The sequence below is a fragment of the Rhamphochromis longiceps genome, linkage group LG3 (genome assembly GCF_057381845.1).
Source record: "Rhamphochromis longiceps isolate RC_006_pf linkage group LG3, R_longiceps_female_GT1.1, whole genome shotgun sequence".
Taxonomy (NCBI): Eukaryota; Metazoa; Chordata; class Actinopteri; order Cichliformes; family Cichlidae; genus Rhamphochromis; species Rhamphochromis longiceps.
In genome coordinates, this window is record NC_140559.1 from 61,614,653 (window position 1) to 61,633,457 (window position 18,805).

Sequence of the window (18,805 nt, forward strand, 5' to 3'; positions counted from 1 at the left end):
GAAGCTCATCTATTTGTTAATTCTAGCTTCCTTTCCATATGAAAGTGGAGATCATAACGGATCTCAGAACACCAAAAGCCCTCAGAGAGAAAGACGACTACACTTTGTAATGAGACTAAATACAGCTTTCAGCAACAATAGCTAACTGCAGCCACAAGATGGTAGTAATGGAAAGGCTGGATGCACATATTAACAGACAGGAGCTTTATGATCAAATCTGTTTCAGCTGCTCCTGACTTTTTCTCCTCACTTTTTTCTTTGACTTTCACTCAGTATTTTAGAGTATTCATTTGTTTCAATAGCTTTCTTTTCAAAAACCAAGACATAATTTTCGTAAGGCTTAATAAAGTTTTCTGATTCTGAAAGGACAGTGATTGGTCTAAATCTTAAATTATGTTTTAGATTTGACAAACTGCTTCCCTTGCTTGTCCTAATGGAATCCCACTGGTAGGACTGCTTTCTTCCATTTGCGCAACATCTCTAAAATTAGAAATATCCTGTCTCAGAGTGACACTGAAAAACTAGTTCATGCATTTATTACTTCCAGGCTGGACGACTGTAATTCATTATTATCAGGAAGTCCTAAAAACTCCCTGAAAAGCCTTCAGTTAATCCAAAATGCTGCAGCAAGAGTCCTGACAGGGACTAGAAAGAGTGTGTGTATTTTGCCCATAATGGCTTCTCTTCATTGGCTCCCTGTTAGGTCCAGAATCAAATGTATAATCATTCTCATCACACACAATGTCTTCAGGCCCCTGCTGCTTTACTTGTGGTTTAACTACATAGAGTATTTAAAAGTAGAATGGGAGGCAGAGCCTTCAGCTCAGACACAGACACCGTCTCTACTATTAGAATTGCACTTAAAAATTTCCTTATTAAAAAATGCATAGTTAGGGCTGGATAAGATGACCCTGAATCCTGTCTTGGTTATACTACAAAAGGTTTAGTCTTTCTTCTTCACGTACTTTTTTCACTCACTGTGTGTTTATACACCACTCTGCATTTATTTATTAGTTGATCTCTGGCTTTCTCTCCTCATCCCCAAACGATCGTGCCAGATGGCCAACCTGATGTCTCAGCCTGATTCTGTCAGAGATTTCTTCCTGTTCTTCCCACTGTCACCAAGCGTCAGGCTTAGTTCTTGTGAACTATGGCTATAGAAATTGAATTGGAATAGTAATCGACCTAAAACCATAATAAGTGTGATTTACTTTAATTCCACTGTAATAATGCGGTGAATTTGATTGCTATCCGATCCCTTACAGTTAGTTACAGCTCCATCGTTTGTAAAAGACACTTTTTCAGCTTCTAGAAATGTTGTTTTTATCTTTTAGGTGGTACCTGTGTAACTGATATATATGTAAGAAATTAACTAAACACGTACTGTAATGTTACATGATGGAGTCGAGCACTTTATGACAGCACACTGTTAGCGGAACACTTGTGATGTCATTTGAACCGGTGGGATCTTGTTTCTGTTACACATTAACGGCGACGTCACATCTTGACAATGGCGGAAGAAGCCGTTGTTGTTGAGGGTTTGTCTTTCATGGATCCTTTCAAAGGGCTTCTGTTGACATATTTTATGCCAGAATCATGCTACGACGAGTTCTTCCTCAAGTTCAACTTTCTAGACGGTAAGAGGCTCGTCGTAGTTTGACAAGCGCAGTTTATTCCCGAAAAGTGTAACTCTGAGGGTCTGATGACAGGACACGAGCGACGTTTCCACGTTAGGTGTAAATAAAGTGAGAGTCATGTGGTGTCGGAACGCTTAGTTAAAATGTAACGATATTTGAATACAGCTGCATGCAAACAATGAGGGAGCTCGTTTGAACCAGCAGTCTGCTACAAAGTAACGACACGAATGTACCTGAACACGGGCTCGACACGACTGGCAACACCGTGTCAGTTCCACTCTGTTACTCCAACTACGAACTACAAAGTCAGAAAAACAGCAAACAGGAAAAAGTTATTGGAGGAATATTTGTGTTTTTATTCTCTCAATTTATTTCAAAAAGTTCATTTTAAAAAATCAGGTGAAGGAAATGTCTTTAAAGTTGATTCACAGATTTAAGTCACGATGTCATTTACTGTAGAAACGTCGTTTTGTTAGCTCTGATTATTCTAGCTACCTTTTCTCTTATTAATCACATGCTGATTTTTGCCAAGTTCATTATTCACAAATGTAGGTTTACAAGCAGATGGCTTCATTTTCGTGAGATTATAAAAGAATTGTAGCAAATGTCTCCGTGATTTCTTTTTCACAAAATCGAAACGCTGGCAGTTCCAATCTCTGTAATGTTGAAGTAAACTTAGTGTAATCCTGTTTGCCGTGTGTTCTGTTTCACTGGAGTTAGAAGTGAATCTTATTGAGAGAGGAAAATGTATTTACGACACAGACTGTGGTACAGAGTTATTATAATTTAATATTTAAATTAGTTTTTGTTCTTGTTCACTTTGGTGGCCTCAGGATCTGATCTTTGGTTTTTGCGGGCGATGTGGTTCTTTTAGCTTCTTGGGATCATGACCTCCAGCTTGCACTGGAGCTGTCTGTGGAGAAGAGAATTAGCGCCTCCATGTCAAAGACCATGGTTCCCAGACAGAAAAGGGTGGCGAGCCCACTCTGAATCTGGGATAGGTTACTGCCTGAAATACAGAAGTTCTCGGGGTCGTGTTCCTGAGCGAGGGGAACGCCGGATTGGGGCGGTATCTGGAGCGATGCGGACGCAGTTTGTTGAGGTGAAGAGAGAGCTGAGTATGAGAGCAAGGCTGTCGATTTAGCGGTCTATATTCCTACCTCACCTGTGGAACAAGCTCTGAGTAGTGACTAAAGAGGTTACGGCTACAAGTGCCAAGAGATGAGTTTCATTCAAAGAGCGGCCGGGCTCTCCCTTACAGAAATGGTGAGCTTGGTCATTGAAGAGGGACAGAGTAGAGCCATAGCTCCTCCACATTGAAAGGAGCCAGCGGAGGCATCCACTAGGATGAATCCTGGACACCAGCTAGGTGACGTGTTCCAGCCATGTCCTACCTCCTGCCTGGCCTCAGTCAGACTTGCAACCTGAGCCCAGATACACAGCAGAAAAATTACTCTATAATTTCCTTCAGGATTAATAAAGTATTTCTGATTCTGATGGATGCTTTGAACCGAGTTGAGTTGTTTCCTTTTCGGTTAGTTTCCAAAATAGTTTTTCTGGTTTTAGTTTAGGCTTTATTACTAAATATGAAATTAAAGATGCCTAAATGTTTGTTCACTAATAGGTTCAGTTAACTTTAATATCCCTGCTGTAGAAACAAAGGCCTGTTTGTTTGGTTTGTTTTGCAACTTTACGATTTTTATTCAAAATCAGTTTAACAGTGCAGTGATTTTTTTTTTCTTCACTTAACTGTTTTCCTTTACTGCAAATAAAAAAATAATAAATAAAATAATAATAAATAATGAATGTATTGCTGCAGACATTACATTCCAAAGGTCCTGATAATCATTCAGCCTGTGTTTTCTTCCAGTGCCATGTCTGAAGATTGTACTGAGCAAAGGCCTGGGGATCGGCATCATACTGGGATCAGTGATGGGTAAAATGCTTCCTCCACCTCTCTTTGTACCTGCTGTTATCTGAATTGCTGCCTTAGTCAATCAAAAGATAGAATATATTATTTGGCTTATTTGTTTTTAATTATAAATAAACATCAATTTCATTTAATTTTAGTGAAATAATTAATTATAGTCATATATCCTATGTAGTATAGGCCCATATTTGCCTCAAGGTGCTTTATATCATGAGGTAAAGGAAGGTTGGAGATTGGCCTATAATTAGCTAAGACTGCTGGGTCTAGAGATGCTTTTTGAGTAAAGGTTTATCTACAGCCAGCTTGTGAGAAGACGTCAGGAACAGTAAGATGAATAGCAGATGAGGATCTGAGAGGGAAACAGTGGAGCAGCTCACACAAATATGAAGGAGCAGATTTATGGATACACTTGTACGTAAGAAGTAAGATGTTAAAATTTATCCTGGCTTCTATGGGCGACCAGTGAAGCTGCTGAAGAACTGGGCTAATATGAGCTCTTAACGGAGTGCAAGTTATGACCCGAGCTGCAGAACTTTGAAGAAGTTGGAGTTTATGAAGGGACCTTTCAGACCAATAATAAATAAAATAATTAATAAGCAATTGGAGTTAAAAAGAAATCATGGGATCACTTTATGGACCAAAATGTAACAGCTGAACACAGTCGTGGCTTCTTTCTGCAACAGAAATCAAATCTTCTCCCGTATCTGTAGCAGAAGTTCCCATGAATGTGGGAATTTATGGTTGCTTTGCTTTCAGTCTTCTGTCCAGTTCAAACCAGCTCGATGGGGTTTCAGTCTGGAGGCTGTGATGGACACTCCGTGTTTCCAAGCTCTCCATCTTGTTCTTTTTTTTCAGACCTGCATGTATAAGTGTTGTGATCTTCTGTCTCTCTTTCATTGTTAATCGCCTTTTCCTCACATCACTCTACTTTCTGCAGTACAGCACTGTTCAGCTGATGCTGACGAGGGTTTGGTACCACAGTGTGTCCAGCACTGCTTACTGCAGACAGAGGGGGCTGGAGCTGTAGGAGCAGCAGCTTCTGCACTGCTGCAGAGCAGCTTCAAACTGTTAGCCCATGTTGTCCCTGAGAAAGGGCTTTTTGTATCATTGTGAATGAGCATTATGTTGTTTAACCTCTGACAGTTCAACACTTTGTACCATTTCAAGCTCTTGACTGGTAGTGTATACACTGTATACAAATCCAAAACCCATTGTTTGCTTCAGTAAATCGCTGCACCCATCTTCCACCTATTTTCCTTGAAAATATAAAGAGGCGAGGGGCGGTGCAGGACTTCTGTACGGTACTGTGTGTTAAATTATTTTACAACTTTTTCCCCAATTGTTTTTTAACAGTGAAGCTTCCTCAGATCTTAAAGCTTCTTGGAGCGAAGAGCGCTGAGGGGCTGAGCTTCAAGTCTGTGCTGCTGGAGCTGTTGGCGATCACAGGGACAATGGCTTACAGTGTTGCCAACAACTTCCCTTTCAGGTTGGACCATGTTTGGTTGAAGTAGAAATGGACACAAGGTGCTCTGAATTCTGCATGTTATTGTAATCAGTGTTTATTAAGGGTCCAGGTTTTCTTTATGCCGTATGTCACTGCAGTTCCTGGGGTGAGGCTCTTTTCCTCATGCTGCAAACAGTCACCATTGGCTTCCTCATTCAGCATTATGGAAAAAGAACCAGCACAGGTAAGACTTCATGCAAACTGAACTGTTACCAGAACTGCTTCGGTCGTTGTAGAATTTTGTGAAGCTTATAGTCGCCTCGAGCATGTATTCATGTGGCGTATAACTGTGACCAATGGTTTGACTTCTCCCCTTGATGTTATTAAATACCAAAATATACATGAAAGACATTTTACATCTCACAGCTAGTCTTAACTGAACGGATACCTTTTTGTTTGTTTGTTTTTGTGGCGGAAACGTGCTTCCACATGAGACGAATCATTCAGTTTAACATTGTTACATCGACATGTTGCTTCCCTTGCAGGTCTCCTATTCATGGTTATATACTTTATCCTGCTGGTCCTGCTGCTGTCTCCAGTGACTCCTATGTCAGTGGTTACCTCCTTGCAGGCCTTCAACATGCCGGCGATCATCATTGGGAGGGTAGGCCTGCACACGTCACACGCGTGGTTTTAAATCATCTGTAGCTTTTTTCAGACGTTGTCTTTTCAGGCATTCCTGTAACACAGTACAGTGCATCCAGACAGACTGACAGTACTCAGAGTGATTAGCTTGTAATACATTTTCAAGACCTCATTGTGTGTATGATATGTCAGCTAACACGTGTCATCAGATGAATCCATCTTTACAGTTACACCGACAGTGTCCACTAACAACATGCAGATAGAAGAACGTGTCAGCCTCCACAAACAAACGCGCGAGCTTGAGTAACACGTGATAATCTGTCCGGTTCTCTCAGCTCATCCAGGCATCCACCAACTACGCTAACGGTCACACCGGCCAGCTCTCCGCCGTGTCTGTTTTCCTGCTGTTCGCTGGGTCCCTCGCACGCATCTTTACCTCAGTACAGGTGAGACGATTAAAATACAATGCACACCTCCGTGTCTTTGCCCTGGTTTGAGCAGTTTTTACGGGGACCATTCCTCATCAGAGCGTTAGCTCTTTATTGAACTAAGATCTCATTATAGAGGACATGGTTCACATTCTGCAAAAAGTAAATTATTGAGCTTTATGCTGTCTTTTTACAGGAAACTGGAGACTCACTGATGGCGCTCACCTACGTCATATCCTCAACCTGTAACGGCATTATTACTCTGCAGGTTCTTTACTACTGGAACAGTTCACCTCAGAAGAAAAAAGAGGATTAGACAAATAACCGTCACTAAACGTGGATAACAGAGAGCCATCTACATGTTCGTTAGACACTATGTGTGTCTTTAAACTTGGAAGACCAAACTTACACATGAAATGTTTGTACAAAGCCTTTGGGACACATGGTATTATAGATGTGCACCTGACTGACGTACAGGTGAAATTGTAACAAGCCAGGCTGATCATTCAGCTTTTATGATGAACAGCTTTGGTGGTGGGGTTAAATTATGGGTCGAGCTGCTGCTCTAGTCCTCTCCCTCCCTGCACTGTCCTTACATTCCTTTTGATGCAGTTTCCCTGATTGTGGTTCACACTGGTTTTAATCATCACAGGGTTAAATCTGTAGGCCCTGTGGAGGAAACACGCCGAGTAACCATTGCACATTTGTTTATCATATATATTCCACTGACTTGTATTGTAACAGCAGCGAGCGACACAACATATCCTTATATTGAATTTCTCTTCAGCTGAAATAAAATATTGTGATTCTAAGTTGGAGGTTTACAGTTTTTCTTTTCTGCATCATCACATAAAGAGTGTGTGTGTCTGTGTGTGTGTGTGCGTGTGTGTGCGCGTGTGTGTGTGCGCGCGTGTGTGTGTGTGTGTTCCTGTCTAGCTATCTTTGTGAGGACCGAAATCTGCATTCTACTATAGTTGTGAGAACCAACAGGCACTTGTGAGGACGCACTCACCGGTCCTCACAAGTGTGAAGCCATTTTGAGGCTCAAAATGTGGTTTTAGTGTCAGGGTTACAATTAGGTTATGGTCAGGTTTAGAGTAAGGGTGAGGCATTCATTTTTAATGGTTAAGATTAGGGTAAGGGGCTAGGGAAACCATTCTGTCAATGAAGGTCCTCACTAAGATAGCTGAACGGGCTTGTGTGTGTGTGTGTGTGTGTGTGTGTACATATTTTTTTCCTGTTTTCTTATAAGTTCAGTGAAGTGATGCAGAAACCAGAGACTGAGAGCTGAACGTGTGCATATTTACTCGCCGGTTAACTTTGAAGAACGTCCACGTCCTGCAAAGAGTTTGTGGATCTCAGGTTTTTGGGTCTTTACCTTACAAAATAAAGAGTTGTTGTTGTTGTGATTTGTTGTCATTTAAATAAAACTAAATTGAATCTTGAATGTAAACACTGAATCACACTTTAAAGCTCTGTTGGTAACCACCACCTGATGCTCACACACAACACTCACACAAACAGAGAATGACTGCAGCTCTTTGTAAAGACTTTTAAGTCACTCTTGGCATATCCATGGCAACCACTTTTTGAAGCCTCATTGCTTGTTGCTAGGTGAGGAGATGTACTGGACCAGAAAATCCTTCCATTGACACTCCCTCCACCTCCTCCTCCTCCCACACTACTCTTTCTCCCCCTTCTATCCAATTCCTATCCTCGCATGGTCCCATGGACCTCAGCAAAAACACCAACATGTGTGCTTCAACGTCTCCCACTTAGAACAAATGGTCAACGATTGTTCCCGTGCTACTTCTGTTGTCATGTCACATGGTTTGCTGTTCTTGGTTTTTATATTTTTATAGCTACTCCCTAAAAGATCCCTGTTTTACATTTTAAGAATCAAGAGTGTTGTGGGAAAGTGTTAAAGGTCCACATCCTAGGAGGGTCCATACCGCCTTCCAAGAGATGGATGGATATAGAGATGTGTGTCACCCTAAAATATGTCATGTTGAAGGGCTGAGAAGCTATAGGTTTTTGCAGTCTCTTATATGTGCTCTATGTTGTTATGCCCCTCCTGTTGTTGGTCTCGGTGCGCTCATCTTTTCTCCCTTTCCTCAGGATCCTATCCCCTCCCCTCAGTGACCGATTAGCCAGTGCGTGATTCCCTCCCATTTCCATGAGAAAGGCGCTGCTCGGTGAAAGGGTTAAGCCTGTGGACTAAGTCCTAAAAAGCAACCCTAATTTTCTGCTCGGTGGGGGAGTGAGGAAAGCGGGGAGTGGGAACAAAGACGCCCAGGGGAGGAGCGGGGACTCTGGGTTTACTATATGCACCTGCGACTTGAAAAGCCACGGACAATGTGCTTCTGAAACGGCCAATTACGAACGGGCCATCCACTCGCTTTTTCTGTGGAAAGACGTGGGGGAGGAGGAAAGACGAGTCTAAAGGAAGGAAGAGACTAAGGAAAGTGAATTTTTAAAGAGGGTAAAGATAAGAAAGTAAATAATCGAGCTCTAAATAATTCTGGGGACAATAGAGGACACCCTGTCCTGCCTTCCCAGCCCCCAAAATTCATCCTCCCATATCACATGATCCCCTGTGTTCTCCCGCTTTAAGTTCATTTTTGTCCCAAGTGTTATCCTGCCTCGGGCAGAGCTAATGGCTCCACCCGGTAGGAGGAAAAGTGTCTCTGGAATGCTGAGAAACACAATTTAAACTTGTTCAATTCAGCTTTAAAGTCAAAGATTCTCTTTTTTTGATGCAAAGCAAAAATTTACGACTGATAAACTCAGAACATTGTGACAACGGGAAAAAAAGGTTTTCCTGTTTTTCTTTTTTTGCATATTTGTAACAGTTTTCAGATCTTCAAACAAATTTTCATATTAGGCAACAATAACCCAAGTAAAACAAAAGTCCTGTCCTTCTGTTGAAGGACAATTTCATTTATTAAGAGGAACAAAGTTACCAAACCTGCGGTCCAAAGTGAAAAAGGAATTGTCCATTTTTAAATCATAAATTAACACGCAGGCCTGATTACTGCCTGAACTGATGAACAACAAATCACTTAAACCGGGCTAAGTGAAGTTGGGTTAAGTGAAGGTTAAGACATCTCAAAGCAACACTTTATGTTGTGATCTAAAGAAACTCACTAACGGATCAGAAACAAAATCATCGATATCATGTCCAAGTCTCCAGCGGACCACGGTGACAACTATTATCAACGAACTTAGCAGAGCGGCTGTCTTCCCGGGAGTGACCGGCCTACCAAATGACTCCAAGCCTGTGTCGCTGACGTGTCCAGGAGGCGATAAAAGAACCAGAACTACATGAAAAGAACCTCAGGCCTCACTTACCTCAGCTAAGTGTTCATGATTCAACAGGGAGAAATAGACTGGGACAAAATGGCATTCATAGATTTCAGAGTGAAAAAGAGCTAAAAAGTCTCGGGGAAAATCACAGGAGTCTGATACAGAAATGTAACTCTGTCCCATCCATCAGGGATGTGTTAGTGTTTGTTGGTGTCAACTTTGGGAGCCGACACGTTTCATAAAAATGAAACCTTACCAACAGTCGAACATGGCTGCAGCGTGACGGTCTGGGGCTGCTCTGGTGCTTCAGGATCGATGACTTGCTGGAACCACGAATTTGCAAATTGATGGAACAATGAGTTCTGCTCTCTACCAGAAAATCCCAAAGGAGGATGTCGGATGTCAGTTTGTGCCCTGAAGCATGAAATGATGTTCGGCCTTCAGGGTTTCAGGTTATGGAGCAGAATGATGATCTAAAACACACCAGTCCCCTTTAAAAAGGGGAAAAGTGAACAAAACAATGGTTTTGGAGCGGCCTGGACAAAGTGCTGACTTAAATCCTGACCGCCGTTCGTACTCAAAACCCTCCATTAAGGCTTATAGTGGGGTACACTCATACTGCATTCATAATGCAAATATTATAATTCAATAAAAGTTCAAGTGTCAAAGCAGGTAAATACTAGGCCGACATTAAAATGGTGAAAAATCAAATTGTATTAAAACAATGTCAGAATCATCAGTCTGTGTAAATGTGGCTCATGATTGTTCTCTTGAGTAGTTTTAAGGGGAAATCGTTTCCAGAATTACTTGTATTCACTATATAATTGTAGTATTCTAACCCACAACCTACCCACCTAATCCAGCCCAGCACTGTGCAAATGGATGAATGATTACAATATAAACTAAGAAGCCGGCGAGAGCATGAAGGCTGGATTAGTGAGTTATTGGATTGGAGACAAAGTGAGCTGCTGTAATTTCATTTTCATGAAACGTGTTGGCATATACCTAATTTATTAATGTTGTTATGAAAGCCACAAATCTTTTCCATCAAAAAGGAATCAGACTCTTAGTCTAAGAGCTTCATATACATACTGTTTGCATAAATGCTGCCTACGGTAACTTACACATGACACTGGGCAGGTTAAACCCCGAATGCTGGACATAGTTCAGCTATGATGACTAGAACAGAATTATATCACAGTACGTGACTGACATGTCCCGCTTGTGTTTGAAGATCACACTTTGAATCCAACCAGGACTAAACTTAAAAAAGAAATTAGCATTATCTCAACGTTTGTTACTGCAAAAAGTTTAGAAACAAGAATAAAGGTTTTCTGAGGTTTAATCAGGAACACGCATCCATTCTCTTTAAAAGTTATAAAAATACAACTGACAGTTCATTTAAAAACAACTCTGGTCTTTTTCCAATCCAGCGTCCTTGTATGGAGACATTTGAAAGACCAACTGAAAATCTAGCAGTTCACATAAAAATCCTTTCAATTATTTAAAAGCATAGAAAAAGAAATACTACACCTGCCTAGCGCAAGAGGACATGAATATAAATTCAGCATGCTCAGTTCAGATCGATGCATCGAAACATGAAAATGTCCTAAAACTAAATTATAGCAAATAAAACACCTGCACACAGTGAACACAGTCAGATCTTAGAGCCGAAAGTGTGATTCTGACTGAGGCTGCTTGTATTACTGCATGTAGGAGGTACTACTGCACAAAGCCAGTCCTTTTCCTCGTAGACACGGTGGTGATTGTCCAACAGAAGTTTGTTTCATTTCATTCAAATGTAACTGAAGAGTAGAAGTCCAGATCTAACACAAGGCTACTAAACCAAAGCCACATGGCAAAGAGTTAGATTTTAAAAAGCTCTGTTATTCAAGTTGTGCATTTCATTCTCGAGTTTCCTGCTGACGCGTCACAGCAGCACTAACGAATGGCCAGCAGCTCAGGTGATGTGGCTATCACATGATTTCAGATGGCAGAAAGTGACAGTCGCCATTCGAAGACGTGGCCACGGGAACCAGTCCAACCAGCACTGACTGTGCTGGAACCATAATGAAAGCCAGTATCGCAAGTATTTAGGGTGGTTCTAAAACACAAGTTCTATAATACACAAAACACTAGAAAATATTACATGTTATGTACAACAGACACCCCGGCTTCACTCCAGACATTCAGTGAGAGACGTCTGTGGCAGGGTGGTGGGTGGAGTCTCAGCGCTGCGTGTGTGGCCTGGATGCGTCGTGGCACCAAAGAGTACATTCGGATACTTGTCGTACTGCAGACACATCATCAAAAACTTCACAACTTCTTTATGCTGACATTCTGAAGTACTCCACACCCGATTCCATCTCCTCTCTAGCTGCTCGTGAACCGTTCGTCAGTCCTAGATGTGTGTGAGAGGAACAGTTCCAGTGAGGTAGTGCTGCTGCACACTGGTGTAGCCCCTCTGTGCTGTCGAAGGGTCGCTGGCATCTCCTCCCGGTCCAGGAATGTACATGCTGATCATGTCTCTGAGGTCACCCTGCAAAGCCCCCCGATGGTGGTTTGGTGTTCCCGTGGGAGGAGAGTGGGACACCGGTTCTGATTTCACCATGGACATAGTGACAGGGCTGGGCTGCTGTGGACTGCTGCTGTATGACATGGGGCTGTGGGGTGAAGACGGCATTACAAGTTAAACAACATCAAAACAACGTAATTATTTTGGAATAAAAACGTCAGGATGTACTGCTGAACTACAATTCTGTCCTGTCTTTGTCCACCATAAAAACCAGTGTGCACCGAGCTAGTTACAGCACTTTATCATCAAACACACTCCTGCATTACTGGAAACTCTGCAATAGTTATTTGAATCCGGTGTAGTAATTATATCCAGTTAACTTTTAAGCACCAGATATTTTCAGTTCTGTGTAACATAGATAATAATGCCGCAGAGCGAAATACAGAATTACTTCTCTTACACTGAGAATTTATACATACATATTTTTATCTTGCACTGGGGATTTTGTTGCTATCATCACGTATAAAAATTCCCAATATGTTAACAAACCACAGCGTGAACTCTACAACAGACATGAGTGAGCGCACAGCAGACTATGTTTGATTTTGTAGGAAAACTGCGGGATGACTGGTCTATGTGTCACAGCTGTTTTCTTTCAGTACATCTGCTTTTCTATCTGAATCCTCTATCATAGTTAAATGCGTATTAATGTACACTGATGCAAACTTGTCTTGATTTTCGACACTAAAATGCATTCATTAAATACATGTAGAGAGATATTTTCAGTGTTGGAAGAGACTGGATGGATTATAAAGTTGATACGTGTTCCTGATAAATCTTCAAAATACTGTCTGAGAAAATTTTTAAAATTTGGATTCGACTTGTGTTTAAAAGCTTAAAGGAAAAATCTCAAGCTTCAATGATTCCACTGCTGTATTAAAAATGCAGTGACAGATACAGCTGCAGACCAGTCAGCAGAACCAATCAAACTGGGAACTACTGCAATAAATTGCAGCATCATCCATCCTTACACCTGAAAATTTATCAAGTGTTCAGACTTTGTTTAGGGTCATGAGATCTGTGCTAGGAGGCAAAATCTCCCCTAACACAGGACAATGGTTTGGACGGGGGTCTGTGGGCAGGGGACCACACACGGAGCAAGCCTGCTTGCCAACAAGTTATACTGATAAAGACTGCAGGCAGAGGAATGCAGACAAACCTCGTTGCTCAATCATATGTAGACTTCTTTGTGATTCGGTGGGAATGGATGCAACATATGTGCCTCATTTGAATAAACTCAGCATGATGAGTCCTGTGGCAGTTTGAGAACATCCAGCATTACTTATTTCTGGTATCTTAATTTTCATTCAGTAAAAAAGACATTTCTCAGACTCGTTTTTTAAAATCAGAATCAGGATACTTTATAAATCCCCAAGGAAATTATGTAAAACAATATAACAGTGAGGGGATTTTCAGCACAGAGAAATAAATTCACCGAGTGAAAGTCCAAGGAACCATGAAGTCGCGCTAACGAAGGATTGCACGCTCCGTTTCCACCAGATTTTAACACCTTTGACCTGAGTTTGGAGAACTCAATGAAGAAGTAACCTACAGTTTAAACGCTGCTGCTCAGTATCGTATCTGCGCGCTTTGCCATCTTTAACGAGCGCTGGGAACATGCGCGGTTGTTGTTTTGCAGAAACGCAGACACACACTCACCTGTATGAGTTGGCCCCGTTCATGTACGTCTGCGGCGCCGTCATTGCAGGTGGGTACTGGAGAGCTGACAGCTCATACCGGTGGAGCTGCTGTGTGTAGCCCAGTGCCTCGCCCTGCATGCCGGCGTATCCTCCGGTGGGGCCCCAGCCATAGCTCTCCATCCTGGGGCTCCCACCTTGGCTCTGTGCCGCTGCCACCAGCAGGTTTCCCGCTGTCAGTGGGTACTTGCCTACCTGAGTGTCTTTTTTGAGTAAAGGCTTTGTCTTGCGTCGTGGCTTGTACTTGTAGTCAGGGTACTCCTTCATATGGACCGCACGGAGCCGCTTGGCCTCGTCAATGAAAGGCCGCTTCTCAGCATCGTTCAGAAGTTTCCACTCGGCCCCCAGCCGCTTGCTGATTTCAGAGTTGTGCATTTTCGGGTTTTCTTGTGCCATCTTGCGCCTCTGCCCCCTGGACCAGACCATGAAAGCGTTCATGGGCCGCTTGACTTTATCCATGGGGTCGGCTCCAGGTGCGCATGCCGTTTTAGAGCTCGGGTGAGAGTTTCCATTGCTGCCCATGCTCCCGGTCATGGTGCCGGTGACCGGTGACATTCCCTGGGAGGTCTGATGAGAAGGGGGCTGGCCAGTCGGCTTCAGCTCGTGTTCCATCATGCTGTACATGCTGGGAAAAGTAGGAAAGTTGAGTTACAAATAAACGATCGAGCACTCAGGAGCCTTCGTCGCCGTCAATCTGGCGACTTTTGGCCAGGTTTAGTTACACGTTTCCCCGGGGCTTACGCACGACACACCCGTGAGACTGCAGCGGACAACCTGCCCCCCCTTTCTTAAATTAAAAGTCTCTCGAGGCAGTCATTAAACTAGCACTGAGATACACTTTCACAGTAAAGTTTTGCGGTTTCAGTGCAGTGAAAGAGTTTACGGAAAACCACTTGTTGTCAGACAGCCAGCTCACACACTGAACTCATCTGTCTGTTCACTCCCAAAGTTCTCCTATTCTCGTGCAGTCAGGCATGAACCAATGGGAATGGCAAAAAGCTTCATTCTGTGCGTGTGCATTTGCAAATGAAAGGGCTCCGGGGGTGCGTGAGACACTTGTTGATGACGGAGTTGGTGAGAGGAAGCATTCCAGTAAGACAAGACGATCTTAATAATCCCCGGGCAACTGTAAACTATATACTGAAAACGAGGTTTTAGCAAAGTTGTCTGTGGAGGCAGCCACGCAGGCTGTCACGCGTCTCCGGGCTTAAAATATGGTTCGAAAGATCCGCAAATATAAATGTATCTATAATCATGAAAGTTGAAATAGTACAAACAACAAAAACTAAAAGAGTAAACAGGGTTTTGTGTTTATAACCAGTTCGATTTCATTTATAAAGCACAACAACAACAGTGTTTGAAACTGCGGGGTAACCGTCCGACAATATCACAAAGAAACCCCCAACGATGAGAGCTCCTCTGTGGGCAACACGGGGGACACAACTCCCTCTAACTGTTAGCCAGGGCCAGGCTGAGAGAGGAGCGCATGCTGCCGCTGGTTGGTTAGGGAGGTGCAAGAGAAAAACCATCAATAATTTCATTTCAACAGAGACATATTGTGTCGCACAGCCTGTCGGGACTGTTTCACACACGCAGCTCTGGTTCCAGAGTTTTTAAAAGAGCAAGAGACTTTCAACTTAGCATTTCAAACCTAAAAGTTTTTCTAGAAAGAGTAAATTATTTGCACACAGTAACAGAATTATGTAAAAATAGCTCCTGAAAACTAACCATGTTATTGAGTAATAGCACAAACCATGGGTGTGCAATGGCTTTGTAAAACTTGTAGCTGGTAAAATCTGACTGAGGCTTATCTTCCAGTTTACATCCAACAGAAGTTTGAGCTGCAGCTTTAGAAAGCTTCATGCCAAAAGCGAAAGAAATCAGTTTAGCTTGAGGAAAAGATATGTTGGTGTTCATAACTCAGGAGGTGGATATGAAAAGTTCCAACTGTCAAGAACTGGAGTGGAAGTGTCATCGAGAAACTCAAAGAGAGCCAGAACAAGCCTTACAGAGGTAGGAAGTAAAAGACTAGTGAGAGATGCATCCAAAGATCCCAGAACAACTGCCGACACACAAGTGACCCCAGTAGGACAGTCACAATTGTTATTTCAAGGAAGACAGTTACTTGCACCCTGCACAGGAAGCAGAGCAATGGAAACTGTGCAGACACCTTCAAGTCAGACTGAGATACGCTAAAGACAACCTGGAGAAAGACTATGCACACTGGAAGCCCGTCCTTTGGTCAGAGAGAACTAGCCATAGAGACGCTGCTTATGTTTGGAGAAAGAACACAATCCCCACAGTGACACACAATGACGAGAGTACTAATCTGCAGGGATGCTTCGGAGCGTCTGGAACTGTGAATGTCGTCAAAGTGGAAGGAATCGGGAAAATCTGGAACCCTGAAGCAGTCGGCAGCAAAGCTGGGTCTGGGTCGCTGCTTTATCTTCCAACATGACAACAACACCAAACACACATCCCTCATGGTGAACCACCTTCAGAACAACAAGTAAAAAAGCTCTGACTTGAATTCCATTGAAAGTCCTTGACAGTTTAATTTGGAGGAGCTTGAAAGTCGCTAAGAATGTACTGGGATTACTTTGGAGATGTGCGAGTCTTGTTGAACCACAGCAAACGACTGCAGCAATGTCGACAACCCTGGTAGTTTTGTAAAATGATTTTATCACCGTGAAGTGAAGTTGCTTGAAAAAGCTGAATTAAAAGTGTTTGTTCTGTTGGTACGTAACCAAATCATGTGTTAACATCAGTTATCAGAGTGTCCTTAAAGCCAACACTGATGAGACAATCATAACGAGAAGCTTCAGATGAGAGTTTGGGTCGAATTTAGTTCCAAGAACTTCAACGTTATTTATACCAAATCACAACAACGTGTTTTATATTGGAAGGTAAAGACCTCTACAATGTAGCCAGCTCTGATTAGTACTCACAATCAGAGCCTTAAAGAATGATAATAGAGTACGATGTGGCTGTTTCGATTACTTTAATTATGCCGTACTATCTCCTGCTGACTTTGTGAACATGTCAGAGAATCAGAGACTCTTTTAATGTTAAAGAGCTTGGACCGTGAAATTTCCATTATATCTCCTCATTCAGCAGACCCACGAAATAATGATGAGATTCAAATGTTTTGGAACGCATCAAAGTCCAAACAGCTTGATGGAAAGGAGGGGAAATCTGAATGAACAGAAATAAAGTTGGATAAAATACGCTGGGGTTTGGAGGTCAGAGAAGTGGGTAAAGGCTATAGATTTATAGGGGGAGAAATAACCAATGAAAACAGGGAAGGCCAGAAAATGAAGGTGAAAAGAAAGGAGGAGGGATGCAATGATGAAGGGATGGATGATGAAGGGGTGGGTGATGGGTTGGTGCAGGAGGGTGGATTTGGATGACAGGGCTTGAATAGACCTCTATTCTTCCCTACGCTGGCTTCTCTTATCATGCAAAACAGGCCCGTTCAGCCTCCCAGCCATCCGTCACACAAAGAAAGACCATGGCAGCCTTTTTACAAGCCTCACACTCACATAATCCACCCACCCCATCCCACCATCTCTCAACCCTGCGATCCAACACCCAACAGGGAGCGAGTTGGTACCCACAGTGTGCATGTGGCATTTGGGGGATGGGCACAGGGTACATTCACCACAAACAGCGCCTTTGGAAAAGGGACCACCTAACCTGAGAAGCAGGCCACAAAGTTGAGCTGTGCACCATGTTTTGAGGCTGTGCAGACACGATTATAGAACCACGGGAAGCTGGAATAAGGCTGCCCGTCCATCCCAGGGCTAACATTTCTCTATCTTACGTCTGTGCCTGTGAGCTGGAAATTAGTCTGTGGATAAACTGTCAGTGTCGCTCCTCCAGCAGGCTGGGAGAGAAAGAAAATGCAAATCCACAAGAGTGTGCATGTGTGCTACAGAGAGTACAGGGCTGATTACGTTAGCAAGGCTGAATCGACGTCTCCCTCTAGTGGACGGAGACGTTATCGTTCATACATTTGTTGGCCTCCTGCAGGACATGCTGATGGTGCTGCTTCTCAGACAGCTTCTATTTGCTCAGCAGGAAAAACACTGTATGCGTCTCTATTTCATCATTTTATATTCCAGCTTTATTACAAATGCACACATGTATCTTTACCTTATCGTAGACATGCCTTATGCCGTTACATGTTTAGTACTTTATTATGAAGAATTGCACTCTATGCAAGAGTCCGTCAACCAGCCGCAGCCTCAGTAAACTGGTACGGTCTGTAGCTGCTGCACCCACGGTGGGCGAGTCAACCTCAACACCGTTTCACACAAACATCAAATATTTGAATAAGAGCAAATTAATTCAGTCCTATGACGCTCCTGTTGTCTCAGGGCTGTCTCTTTTTAATGAAGATTCAGATCTTAATGAGCTCTCTTTAATTGGGAGAAAGAAAAAAAAGACAACGGGAAAATGCAACAGAGACACTGACACGTTCTCCTCTGATGGGACACAAACGTGTCTGAAGATGTGAATATTATAAGAGTTCCAGCTCTAACATTGACTGCTCCACTCCATCGCCCACGTCACTGAGTGAGCTTTGCCACAAAAGTAGACACCACACAGGATTTGGCCAACAGAGGGCTGCTTTACAGCTTTAAAGAAAAGGAAAAGAAAAGGATGTTTTTATTGTTTTTCTTTTAAAGACCAATAAAATAAATACTATACAGTATCCAATGTAGAAAACCTGATACACTGTCTCAAAAAAAAAAAAAAAAAAAGAAAGAGGGGAAACAATCCATACATTTGGGGGAAAAATAAAAAAATATTAGCACTGATAGCACACACCTCATAATACGAGAGCTCAGAAACTTTTGGTGGAGTGGAAAGCAAGATAAAAATCTCTATATACTTTTATATTTGTAGTTTGGTCCAGATGACACTCCCCATTCATCTATAAGATTTGGATGAGGTAGGTTACAAAACATGACCACAACCATTTGAAATCTTATATTCCCTGTAAAAAACAAAAAAACAAAAAAAAAAAAAAACAAAAAAAAAAACTCCAATCTCAACTAACTGGAGACGGGGAAAAAAATAAAAACCAAAAAGCCGCTTGGATCTGGGTCAGGAGGCCAAATCGCTACAACTCACCGTT

General features: G+C 42.5%; 2 protein-coding genes across 2 annotated transcripts; one reads left to right on the top strand and one right to left on the bottom strand.

Moving 5' to 3' along the window:
• Positions 1–1,477: 1,477 nt before the first annotated feature.
• On the top strand, positions 1,478–6,896 carry mpdu1b (mannose-P-dolichol utilization defect 1b). Its single transcript, XM_085400600.1, has 7 exons — positions 1,478–1,637; positions 3,508–3,573; positions 4,921–5,053; positions 5,170–5,255; positions 5,557–5,675; positions 5,992–6,102; positions 6,281–6,896. The coding sequence occupies exons 1-7, from the start codon at positions 1,511–1,513 to the stop codon at positions 6,398–6,400; spliced, it is 762 nt and encodes a 253-aa protein (XP_085256726.1). The 5' UTR covers positions 1,478–1,510; the 3' UTR covers positions 6,401–6,896.
• A 3,818-nt stretch (positions 6,897–10,714) lies between these two features.
• Positions 10,715–14,652, bottom strand: sox19b (SRY-box transcription factor 19b). Its single transcript, XM_085400601.1, has 2 exons — positions 13,625–14,652; positions 10,715–12,053 (listed from the first exon to the last, which is right to left on the bottom strand). Exons 1-2 carry the CDS (start codon positions 14,284–14,286, stop codon positions 11,792–11,794), a joined length of 924 nt encoding a protein of 307 aa, XP_085256727.1. The 5' UTR covers positions 14,287–14,652; the 3' UTR covers positions 10,715–11,791.
• Positions 14,653–18,805: the final 4,153 nt, after the last annotated feature.

Excerpts from the sequence above, each read along its gene's own strand:
- mpdu1b (XM_085400600.1), top strand. The coding sequence starts at position 1,511 with ATGGCGGAAGAAGCCGTTGTTGTTGAGGGTTTGTCTTTCATGGATCCT. Across the intron at positions 5,054-5,169 it reads GCCAACAACTTCCCTTTCAG|TTCCTGGGGTGAGGCTCTTT; the intron begins GTTGGACCATGT and ends ATGTCACTGCAG. Across the intron at positions 6,103-6,280 it reads GCATCTTTACCTCAGTACAG|GAAACTGGAGACTCACTGAT; the intron begins GTGAGACGATTA and ends GTCTTTTTACAG.
- sox19b (XM_085400601.1), bottom strand. The coding sequence starts at position 14,286 with ATGTACAGCATGATGGAACACGAGCTGAAGCCGACTGGCCAGCCCCCT. Across the intron at positions 12,054-13,624 it reads AACGGGGCCAACTCATACAG|CCCCATGTCATACAGCAGCA; the intron begins GTGAGTGTGTGT and ends TTCACCCCACAG.